Here is a 12,424-nt window from a genome sequence, read left to right as displayed (position 1 = left end):
TGAACTTACCCATGATGGACACAAACGGTAGCTAGCTAGCAAGGGAGTATTAGCAGCTAGTTAGCAGTAGCCTCAACCGTCTCGAGTCACAGAACGCAATGAAGATATCCGAGTCAAACCTGTGTGACAAAAAAAAATTACATGGAATATACGACAGAGGGGTGTGATACTGCATATTGGTATTGCTCCATAGTGGCGATACCAATACTGATACCGATACTTTTTATTTAAGTTTGATATCAAACGTCTGACCTACTGGTGGTTTTCTGGTTTAACATAATTTGGATTAAATTTATAAGTGTCTATGAAATACTTTAATAATATTAACTTGATTTGTGTGCATTTTTTCTGAATAAAGTGCAAAAAAAGAGAATTCCAGCAAATCACAACAGACTCTTTCAGGTAGAGCAGGTTAGAAACTGCAATACAAAAATAAAACTAAATTTGAAGAGGGAAGCTGGAACTGAAGCATTGATCTTACCACTCCAATATCGAGCCGATATGGTCTTGGTATCGACATTATTGATATTTTCTATCGATTTGGCCACCTCTAATATACAAGATGAATTAGTCTTGTCAAGACAAAATTTAATAGCTGCAATTAACATGTTAAAGGCCACCTTAATTTTAAAAATGAACTTAAAGCCTTAATTTAAGACTTCTTAAAAATGCACCGACACGCTGCGCATTTACAGTACGAACGCTTCCCTCGTCTTCAGCTGCATCCTCGTCCTTGGACAAACAACCTGAGGTGAGGGGGAACTTCTTCCGTCTCGATACCGATCACGCCACAGTAAGTAAACCCTGTCCTCAAGGCGTCAGCCGTATCTCAACCGCCTGCTCTCGTATCAGTTATACCACATTTCACCGCTGCCGGCGTGCAATCCCAGCACGCGGCTTCCCCTCCCCGTCCCAATACCCTGCCGTCTTTGAGTCTTGAGTGATGCGTTCAGGGACTTCCCGTCCCGTTCGCAACAGACTCCAGACAGTAACAACACAGTACACGGATTTACAGCCCAAAGAAGAAATCTTTTTTTATTTACAATGAGCACTGGTGCAGACTCTTCACAGGAAGAAAAACAACAAGTTTCACTTATAGTTCTTATCCTAAGCAATTGTACATTTTTTTACACGCTGCTGAAGACGGCAAATTGTGAAAAGGCTTCCAAACAGAAAGGCTGTGGTTGTTTAGAGAAAACTCATCTGAAGGCTGAATCGCTGCATTTCAGGTCTACCGATTACCTTTGTAAGTCCGTCGGCCTCTAAAGAAAAAAAAAAAACAACAATAGATCATTCGCATTTCAAACCCAATCAGTTGATTAGCTTGGTTTCGGTGGAGCGGTGGTGTGAATGCAGCGCCTCCTGGAGGAAGGAGGCTAAAGAGTAGACCGCGGTGCAGACGGCCGAGCAACGAGGGATCCCGAAGGAGCTGAGGTGGGCAAGAGTGTAGACAGACGATGTTTAAAAATAAACAAAAAGGAAAAGAAAGGAAAAAAAGGGACGCAGGGGGACATTCAGTATTTCTTGAACTCCACGTCTTCTGGTGGCTTCACGTCCACCTTCCTCGTGCCAACGTCGCTCCAGTTGGTGCTCAGGACCGTACCACCAGACTCCATCTGCACAAGGAGGAGAAACAGATGATTACTATAAGTTGTTTCTCTTTAAAGTTCTTATTATTGTTTCAGTTTTGTTAAAATGTGCCAAAATATGCAAAAAATAAAGGTTCACACTACTCCGGTAAAAGTGGAGCTGGCTACATAAATATAATATCGCCATCAGTTGTGGTAGATTTCTCCTGTTTTTACTGTTTTCTGTCACAATGTAATGTTTAAGTGCACCAATCTGATTTTAATAATAACCAGAGAAAACGTATATATATACTAAACAGTTTGAATTGAGAATTGATTTGATAATTCATTGACAATCCACACCAACTTGGCTCTCTGTGGAAATGATGTTAAATCACAAGGCCAGTTTATTTGTATAGCACATTTAAGCAACAAAGCAGTTCAAAGCGCTTTACAAAATGATAAAATAAAACAAAAAAACAATAAATTTCAGGGGCAAAATATAGAGAAGTTGCCAATGATGTGACCCGATCAAAGGCATCTCTAATCAGAAGGGTTTAGAGTTGATTTAAAGTAGCACAGTGTTTCAGCAGTTTTGCGGTTTTCTTGAAGTTCCTTCCAGACATGAGGAGCAAAAACCCTAAATGCTGCTTCTCCATGTTTGGATGTGGTTCTGGGGATGCAGAACCAGAATCAGAACCAGAAGACCTGAGTGATTTGGAAGGTCAGTATGACGACAACACATCTGTAATGTATTGCGGTGCCATTCAGCCGTTCAGCGATTTATTCACTAGCAGCAGTATTTTAAAGTCTGCTCTCTGAGCTACAGGGAGTCAGTGGAAGGACGTGTTCTGGGTCTTTCTGGGCAGACCTGTGAAGACGCTCTCGCAGTAATCAATGCGACTAAAGAAACACTCTCCCCTGCTGCATCTTTATTTCCACCACTCTTCCCTTTCCTGGCTTTTTTTTGTTTTTTATTGAGCGGCGGCGGCGCAATGTAGACGGATGCTTACGCCGCTCTAGCGCTGGTAAACGTTGGAGCAAACGCCTACTTGGCATGAATGTTAAAAAGAGTCGCAGGTTAATTCTGCTGGGAAAGACGGCGAATGATTCTCTGAAGGTTGGAACCTCACACTGATCACTGGGACATGTGCAGCTTCCCTCAATTAAAATAACGTTCTATGAACGGAGTTTCCCCCCACTTTTCCATTTTTTTGTGTCGTTTTGACTTTGGGGCGTGTAAACTTTGCACTCAGCTCCTCTCTTAGAGCCGGTGACAAATCAATGCCTGTAGATAAGTGCAGATGGATGTCTTCTTTAAGAGGCTTTGGGTCGCTGTCGGTTCAGGAGTGTGAGCGTGTTACACATCCACCGAGAAAGCCTGTATTTTTGGGGGGGTTTTGTCTCGAGTTCGGAATCCAAATTAGCCCGGGTCTCTGTCATTAACGCGCATTTCGCGACGGTCAATTTGCGGCCGGCATCAACATTACTTAAGATTATTAGAGTGAAAAGACCAGAGCTGCCTCTATCAAAAGGTCAGCTCTCCACAAAACGCGCAGAGACTGACATTAGAGATTTCCTCTTCGTTTTATTTCAAAGGACTACAATGGGTTATTTTCTGCACAAGCTCGGAGTGTGTTTGGAATTCCTCGGGTCCTTTAAGTTGTTAAAACTCGCATCGATCTGCTGGGTTTCCAGCAGGAAAACCAACCCTGAGCCCAAACAGCAGACGACTGCTTGTGCAGCCGCAATTACCAATAAAATCAGGCTGTACGCATCTGTGTTTGTTTCGTTGTGTGTATCTGTAGATTGCCTGTAAGAAGTGACTCTACCGATGTACAAATGAGAGCTAAAAAGGCAGAATGAGGTGAGCTAAGTGGTCCAAGAGGGAAAAACACAAGTCTTTTTTTTTTTTTTTGCTAGATTAGGAATGATCCAATCAGGATCCAATTAGGGATTTGTTTATAAGTCTCAGTCATCAAATCAACAGCATTTATAAGCTTGGTTCTTAGGTCAGATGAAAGAACCGTTTTTATAGGAGCTAGTGACGGCTTATGGAGGCCAACACCCAATCAACAAAACTCCGAGCATATTTAAAACTCCAACATCAGTTTCTTTTAAGTGGCTTTTAAACAAGGGACGCCTGTCCTACCGACTGCGACACAAAGCGGCTAAATCATTTTTGTCGTCTAATTTAACACGAGGCAAAAAGACAAAGATCAAAACACAGAGAAAAGTTGGATAAGCATCAGTGTCTCTTTTGCTTCCCATGTTTGTTTTGATGTCGCAGCGTTTGTGCGGGTCAATACGTCAACACAGATCTGCGCTTAAAATTGACATTTTCAGCCAAATCCCTTAATGTTATTTCAAGACTCGTCTCCCGATCGCCGCCCGTCTTTTATTATTGCCAGGTGGTGGTGATAAACCGAGCTGCTGGTTCCGATCGGCTCGGAGACCAAGCTGATAGGAAATATGAGGGGTTCATAAAAACCACAGGGTTAATAAACATGAATTTCTCCTGTGGGCATTAATAAAGGCAGAAAGAAAGACAAACTGAAGGAAAGAGACAGAAACAAGAAATAAGACAAAATGAAAGACAAAAACACAAAGGACAGAAAGAAAACTAAAGGCAGGGAGAAAAACAAAGAAGAAAAGGCAGAAGGAAACATAGAAAGAAACAGAAAGATAAAAAAGCAAAACACAAAGGACAGAAAGAAAGATAGAGAGAAAAAAGACAAAGAAAGACATTTGATCTATCCATCTATCTATCTATAAGAATACAACATCTATTTCCATGGATACCAAGATGAATAATATCATTTGTGTGGCTAAGTGCCCTTGTACTACGATACGATCTTCTCCAAATCCTCTGAATAAAACCTCTGAATAACTTTGGCTGTGGAAAAGAACCAACTCAGAACCGGCTCTAGGACGGGTTCTGGTTAAGCTCCGGATCTCTTTGGAGGGAAAAAAAAGCCTATTTCTGAGACATTAACGGTGTTTAATAAACTCATGTCTTTGCTCCTGCTGACAGAGCGTAGCACGCAAAGTAGTTTGCTGAAGTGCTAGGCTAACAGATAGCATGTTTCCTCTCTGTTTTGATACGACTTGTTCTGAAAGTAAGATATTTCCGTGTGGTTCCACTTAATCCCATGTGAACAAAACTTGCAGAGCTTTCTGCACAGAGTCATCTTTAGCTATCTGAAGTCTATCTGTACACAGGAAGTGACATCACAGACAGGGAGACGCTGCAGCCTTTCATTATAAATTATGAAAACCCTTAATTACAACGTGGGGGAATTACAACGTATTCTGTCGACGACATACCACAAGCGTCCTGACGTTCAGTTTTGCGGATTGTGCAACAGACCTGGTTAAAAATCGACCGATTCAAACATGGCTGCAGCAGAGACGGATCTCAACACCCGCCTGGGCTTTTCTTTAAAAGCGCACCGAAGCATTTGTCTGCAGTAAAGGCCGTTGATATGGCAACTGCCTACGGAGGCACACAGCACTTTTGTTGATGGCTGGGTCAACAACCTTGGTGCCCTAATAATGGCAGTAGTTGGGTTTTCTCTGTATTCGTTCCTCAGGTTGTGCAATGAATTAACCTTTAGTTGCGTTCAATGCCAAACAGCTTCTCTAGGTCTGCTTAATGCAGCTAAATTATATAGACTGGATTAAAAAAAAAAAAAAAATCAAGATATTCAATTACCTAAATGAAAAGGGAAAAACAGCAGTTCATCATGACTACCATCAATGTCACTCAGTTGTGACTGGGCTGGGTTGTTTTTTTTCAGCAGCAGTTTAATCTTAAAGGAATTTAAATGCACTTGAACAGAGAAATGCAGAGAAGCGCGATCCAATAAAACATGACGTTAACAGTTTACTGATATTTGCGACTTTTTTTTTGGTTTGATTTTCCTTTTTCTACACCAAACAACTAAGGCTGTCGCAGTAACAAATTTTGCCGGACGACAAATTCTCAGAGAAGTCACAGCGATAAACGATAAAATTGTTGTTTCGAGACCATTTTAAAGTAATATAACGGTACGGGTGATGATAATGAAAGAACACATGCTCGAAAGATCAACAAACTTTAAATTCTAATGAACATTTAACACTGGAAGACGTTTTAAATATCCAAAAATGAATACACAAAACAACAAAAACAAAAAGTAAAATGAATTATACTTCGATCATCCGGTTTTTGGGAGAAAGAGAGAGAAAAGACAAAAACAATAAATTATGCAAAAGGAAATCATTGAGTTTGTTTTAATTTATCATGCAATTAATTGATTTATTGCGACGGGCCTAACAACAACTTTGGGGCGTTGACAAAAACTTCTAGCGACTCAGTCAAACCCATCATTTTTAATATTGTGTGTAATCTCTAAGCCACCTTTATTTAAGAAGATATTTCGCCATTTCTCCTCTCAGTCTCGGCAGCACAAACATCTACACAGCTGCTCTCTACAAACAGAAGAAGAGGGAAAGCAGACTTTTAGAGAATTTTGTCGCGATTATTTGTTCCCCCCCCCCGGACTCCTGCCACTTGGACACTTATCAAGCTCTTCCTGCCTCTAAACTACAATAAGACCTTCATCGGATGAATGCAGACGAGGAAAAACATCCGCAGCCCACAAGATTTATTACATTTTTATATAGAGTGGACCTGAAACTCTATTTTCTTTATTTTCAGTTCTCAGAAAGATCAGTACAAGAATGATGAGAAAAAATGCTTCCTTTCTGCACACCTTAAAAAAAAAAAAAAAAAAAAAAAAAGCCTGTAAAGAGCAACGCGTGGCATTGCTTAAGTTTTTTGCAGTTTACACTTCGCTCACAGTAGTGAACGAGTGAACGTGCAGCCGCGTCACCGCAGGAGCGAGTACTCACGAAGGACTTGTTCATGGCCCGCTTGACGTCGTCCGAGCCGTCCGAGTAGATCTGCTGGAAGAGCTTGTTGAGCGCCGCGTCTCCCTCCAGCTTCTCGTTCTTCTCCTCCTCGCTTAAGTCCATCACCATCTTGTCCCACTTATGGGTGTGGTGGGAAGACGTTGGGTACTGATCTGAAGGGGCAACAAAAAAACAAAAAAATTGAGGAGAAGAACTCGCAACGTTGGTTTACTGAGGATCAAAAATGTTAACGTGGAAAAAATCTGAGAAGGTTGGAGACAAGAGAAAGCAGAACGGCTTAACTTTTTCACGTTTGGTTGGGAGCGGAAGCCTCAGAGTGTTTTACTGGGTTTTTACCAGACAGACCAACAATAAGTAGTCCTTCATTTTGAAGAGGAAGCAAAATAACTCTTTGCTTTTGTCATAAAAATCTGAAAAGTGTGGCATTCATTTTGTATTCAGTCTCTGAATACAATCACAGTTTTTGTTTTTTTTATATAAGCTACGTCTCTACCACTTCATTTCTCTTTACATTTCAAATCTTGTCCCAGATTCTCAATAGGACTTGGGTCTGGACTTTGACTGTGCCGTCGTTTTAACAGTTAGTTAGTTTTCCACCAAACAGCATCTTTCATGTAGAGTCGAAAATATAATTTTGGTTTAATCTGATCGTAGCAGAGACCTTGAGTCCTCGACGCAGCCGTCGCGGGTTCGACTCTGGGACCCGACGATATTTCCGGCATGTCTTCCTCCCTCTTCCTCCCCCTTTCCTGACAGCCTACTGTCATATAAGGGACACTAGAGCCCACCAAAGATCCCCTGGAGGGGTAAAAAATGAAATAAAAAATCTGATCGTAGCACCTTCTTTGAATTGTTTGCCAGTAAGCATGTTTTTTTTTTATTTCATATGTTTGAAGAAACATCTTTGCTACCTTTCAAATGAAATAACCATGTTGTTTGTTAAGATAAATCATGAAGAGGAATTACCGATGGCAAGAGGAATTATGCTAAGGTTAGCATACACTTTAGCTCACATGTCGCAAAAACCTTGGAAATTTGTATTTCCAATCTCTTAAGTCTATTTCTTTAATGGAAAATTAGACAATCTTGCGTGAGAAATAATCTGCGAGTGAAACATGATGCTGGCTGAATCCATTTTTACCAATTTTTCTAGCCGGGGTCTGTTGTGGTGCTATGAAAATGAAAAATATATTTTTGTTTGTTTGTTTGTTTTTGTTTTTTAAGAGAAATGTCAAACGAGATCACTTTGAAGGCGCACATGTTTAGGTTATTTAACTTTCCCTTGGGATCAATAAAAAAAATTTGAAATTGATTTGAATTTCAATTACCCACCCTGGGCTCGGCCCTCCACATGCCCACCCTTTTACGCCGGGCCTGCTTGTGGCAAATTTTATAACATTTTAAATGTTTCTTTTTATCCCCCCAGAAAATGTTTCTTCTTGCCTTTCTTCCATAAAGCCCAGGCTTGGAAACTTCCCTGTTGATGAAACAAGTAGATTCTAATTTGAAATAAGAAATTCTTTCTTATACTTTCCTTCCTCTTCTCAATTATGCCTTATTTAGTTGGTCTATCACCTAAAACCTCAACAAATTACATTGAAGCTTGTAGTTATGTGACAAAGTTCAAATGGTATGCAACCATTTGAACCATATAAGAAGAAGACAAAAAATGGCAATCTTTACTGGAGTTCACCATTAATGGTTTCATTAGAACACGCCCAGCAAGGCTGAACGAATAAACTCATTTGGCGAACAATCACCCCAAGATTTGATTTCTGTTTTCTCCAGATGTAAAAACATCCGCTTGTAATCCCAGCAAGAGATGGAGAGGCAGAGCAGGACGCGTAATCCAGACGCAGATTTACATAAATAAGGCAGCAGACAGATTCAGGCCAAGTGTGGACACGTTTCATAAAAAATTCCCAAATATCATGTTCGAAGGCGTCACAAGTTAAAAGCGTGCCCTGGTAAACAGGGGGGAAAAAAACTGGGCAGAGGAAAAATAGTTCGGCTGCCCACTTAACGACAACTTTGCCTTCCTCACCGACACAACTACATACGTATTTAATCCCGTCCATAACAGGAACGCGTGGGCTGAAATACCGAGCCGCGCGCCGCCACCGCTACCTTTCCTTTCCTTCGCCGTCACGCTAATGAAAGACTCTAGCAGGGCCCGACTGCCCACTCTCATTTTAGTGGAGAACAGACAAACGGGAGCTTATATTGATCTTCGCGCAGAGACAGAAAGAAACAAGTAGTGGTTCAGGAGGAAGATAGTGAGACGGACTGACGACAGTGGAGACAGGAGAAGAGATACAGATAGATTAGAGGAGTAAAAAAAAAAACAGAGCGTAAACACCGAAGTTGAGGACTGACTCGGATTGAAGTGTTTGATGCTGGACTCCTGTCCTTCTCCCTCCAGCTTCTCCCATCTGATGGCGTCCATCTTTTTCATCTTGATTTCCACCTAACAGAAAATAAAGAGAGAGAGAGAGAGACACACAACAACGTTTGACCAAAAGTGAATGAAAATAAGCATAACACATCGGATCATTACTGAGGCTTGTTTCGGGGGAGCCACGGAACGACTTAGCCTGTGAATGAGTGAAAGAAAAGAAAAGATAGAGAGAAACGGAAAGAAAGAATGAAACAAAGGAAGAGAGAGAGTTGGAGAGAGACATCGGGGATATGCGGGGGCACAGCTCAATCTCCAACCCCACTGACAGACACACCGCGCTAACGAGACGCCTGTCAGCCAGAGGGCCGGTGTGAGAGACGGGGCACGGGAGAGAGAGACAGAGAGAAAGAAAGAAAGAAAGAGAGAGAGAGAGGGGAAGAGGCGGCGGATCCCAATTCCACACAGCAGCATTTGATCCGAATCGTTACACACGGAGAACATAGTAGAGGAGGAAAACAATGCAGCAAAGAAAAGAACACGGACACTGAGTTGCACTGACATGGCAGAAGACAGAAACCCCTCTCCCCTCCTATTAATGCCGTGTGCGTTTTGACACACGAAAGACAGATCCGGTGATTCCGATGCAATTAAGGAACATTTCTGCTCTGCTGGGCGACATGATGATTCATTTATGAGGGTGGAGGCAGACGGTGTGTACGTGGAGGGGGTTAGAGGCGAGCAGATCGAGGGGAACCGGGCGGTGCGGTCGCTGTTAGAGGTGATGAGCGAGCGTGCGCGAGGTGGCTGTATGCCGATAGACTGCTTCGGTACGCCTCATCACTTTCTGCTCCACGCAGGGACTAAAAACGGAACATCTACCGCGACGAACCCCCGGATCTGCTCAAGTAATCACTTTACAGGGAATTTGGTTTGTGAAACTGTTAAATGGGATATTTGATTTAAAACGTTTCATGCAACTAGCACCTCATCTTTAGCTAAATAAACAGTGATATAGACATTGGAAATCGTTCAGAGTAGCATTTTTAGCTTCGAGTTTCTCAATTAATGCCTCAACTTCTTCACAAGTCATATATATCCTGGTTTCCCTGGTAACACTGGAGGACTTGACTGGTACATAAAATGACTGCTGTCATCCCACACGACTCTAATGCATCGAAATATTGTTCATAACTCTGGCAAACACACAGAGCCCTGGAACGACTTGGTTGGAAACCATTGAGCTCAGCAATAAGTATTTTTAGCAGCGGGGCCCAGCTAGCGACACAGTCGCGACAAAATCTCCAAATCAACATGAGTCGCTTTTTCTTTTTTTTTTGACCAATAAATGAGAGATCCACAACTTTAATTGCTGATGTGGAGGAAAAAAAAACTTGAGTGTAGGGCAGTGGAGGCCTGTAAGTTTAGGTGTTAAATATGCATTCATGTAGCGTTCAGGCTACAGAGCTAAATCTGGCTTTTAATGAGGTGTTATTTCATTATCAACCATTTACTGAGGAGCAAGAGGTTGCTAGTTCTAGAGAGACTAATTTAGAACTAAAAAATTAAACATAGAGCTTCAACATTAATATATATCCAGATAAAAATTTGAATAACCGAGGTTGCCGACTCATTGGCTGGTTGCGTTTCAGAGTTGCTCGTCACAGTAGATCACTTCCTCCGGGATGTTGCCATGCTTTTTTGATTGTTGTGACCTGAAACTACTTATGTTTGCGACACCTTTTTCAAAACGTTGCAAATAACCTTCCTCATATTAATACTTGTAGTGCAAATAACCATTTCAAATGCCTCCTTGAAACCCCCCCTTCATTAAAATGCAATCATGTCCAGAGGAGTTGCCAAAGTTGGTCATTCAACTTAACAGGAACTGTGTTTAAAATCTACAGAACAACATGGAAGACATTATTAATACATAAACACAAACTGCAAAGTCTTGAAAAAGGCAAAGATAAAAATATGCAATTAAAATAAATATACATTTCTTTGACTTGGTCAATTTTATTCACTGAAGTTGTTACCATGTAGACGGTTAAAGACAGGCAGTGTTTATGTGGTACCGGAGAATTAGAAAAATAAAAACAAATTACCTCAGTCTGCCTATATGTTCACATATACCATCTATTGTGCTTCCAACCATTTCATCAAAGACACTCTATAACCAGTCTATGTCATCACTGTTACTGGTTCTGGTGTATGTAAAACAAACGATGCTTAGCCTGGTGGGGGTGTAGGTATAGCCTGGTGGTCTGCCAGGCTTATAATACACTGAGGGAAACCCTGTAATGTCTACGCTTTTATCTTCAAAGTTTGGTTTTCAAGAGACGACGTGAGACATGAGGTTACATCAGAATGGGGCTAAGGAGATGGGCCGAAATTCAGCCGAGCTGCAGTGATTGGTCACTGACTGTACAAACTGAACTTTGATTAATTTCCCATTAAAAAGAAGTGCTGTGACTTATTTTTTTTAACTGCTTGAATTAGACATTGGTGTTTCAACAATGACAAGAAAAAGAATCAAAACGAATAAAGCAACAACTTGTAATCAATCTAAAGAGTAATCTGACAGGAGCCATCTCTGTTGAAAGCAATGTGTGTTTGAGAAGCTAACTTAAGCTAATCTTGGGGTTTTGAAGCAGCGTCACGCGGGAAATCAAACATTCATTAAAGCTTTCGACAGACGCAGCATCCGCCTGAGAAGGCACTTTGGTTCCCGTCTGATCTCACGTTGTTTTAAGAACTTTACGACGTAGGAAAAAAAATCCGGATTTCAATCCTCACAAACCGACGTGGTGCGATAGATATTATTTCAAGCAGTGCTCGAAATTGTCGCGCTAGCAACAACATAAAGAGATTTCATTTTTTTGTCATCTTTTGTCGCCCAAAAAATAATAAATAAATACTCTTCGCATTGAAACAACCAGCTGGTCCCGTTTCTGTTCCCTAAATATTTAGGACGCTTTAAGTTTGGCAGGAGTCAAGCCGCGGCTCTGGCTGCGTGGAGGCGTGTGCGCTGCCATGCGTGCTCCTGGGCCATACAACATTAATCTCCTGCCACATCCGAGTTTCCTGCCTTTCAAGGGACGTGGCAGGCCGAGCAGCGCGCGCGTGCATGTGCCTCTCTCTGTGTCTGTGTGTGTGTGTGACAGGCGAGGCGTCAGTCCTTAAAGGGATGCGACAGCACAGCCACAATTGGGGGGCCACCACCCACAGGACCCCAGGGGCTGGACTATGCAACACACACACACAGAGATACAGGCTATTTACAGAAGGGACCCGTGTCACTTGTCACATGTGTTTATAAGCATCTCCCCCACCGAGTTTCTAGCATAACTCTTCATCCAACATCTTTAACCTCTTTTTTCCCCCCCAGATGTTGGAAGATTTCAAACAATCTCCCTAAAAAAAAAAAAATTTTTAAAAAGGGAAAAAAAAGAAACATCAACATTCTTAGACGCTGACAGGCGTGCAAATTAAAGCGGGGAGACGGCACTTTAGTTATTTGCAGGAAAGAGATGATTTCAGA

At 41.7% G+C, this 12,424-nt stretch overlaps 1 protein-coding gene across 2 annotated transcripts in view; it reads right to left on the bottom strand.

The window, feature by feature from the left end:
- Positions 1-1,008: 1,008 nt before the first annotated feature.
- sugt1 (SGT1 homolog, MIS12 kinetochore complex assembly cochaperone) overlaps positions 1,009-12,424 on the bottom strand; it is a 32,626-nt gene continuing 21,210 nt past the window's right edge. For both annotated transcript variants that reach the window (XM_023334814.1, XM_023334815.1), the window contains exons 11-13: positions 8,862-8,952; positions 6,465-6,637; positions 1,009-1,616 (exon numbers count right to left, since the gene is read on the bottom strand). In XM_023334814.1, the coding sequence (XP_023190582.1) occupies positions 1,515-1,616; positions 6,465-6,637; positions 8,862-8,952 (366 nt within the window). In that variant the 3' untranslated portion in view covers positions 1,009-1,514. The remainder of the gene's footprint in view (positions 1,617-6,464; positions 6,638-8,861; positions 8,953-12,424) is intronic.

Source organism: Xiphophorus maculatus, chromosome 6, assembly GCF_002775205.1.
Source record: "Xiphophorus maculatus strain JP 163 A chromosome 6, X_maculatus-5.0-male, whole genome shotgun sequence".
NCBI classification, from domain to species: Eukaryota; Metazoa; Chordata; class Actinopteri; order Cyprinodontiformes; family Poeciliidae; genus Xiphophorus; species Xiphophorus maculatus.
This window is presented reverse-complemented; position numbering and strand designations above follow the sequence as displayed.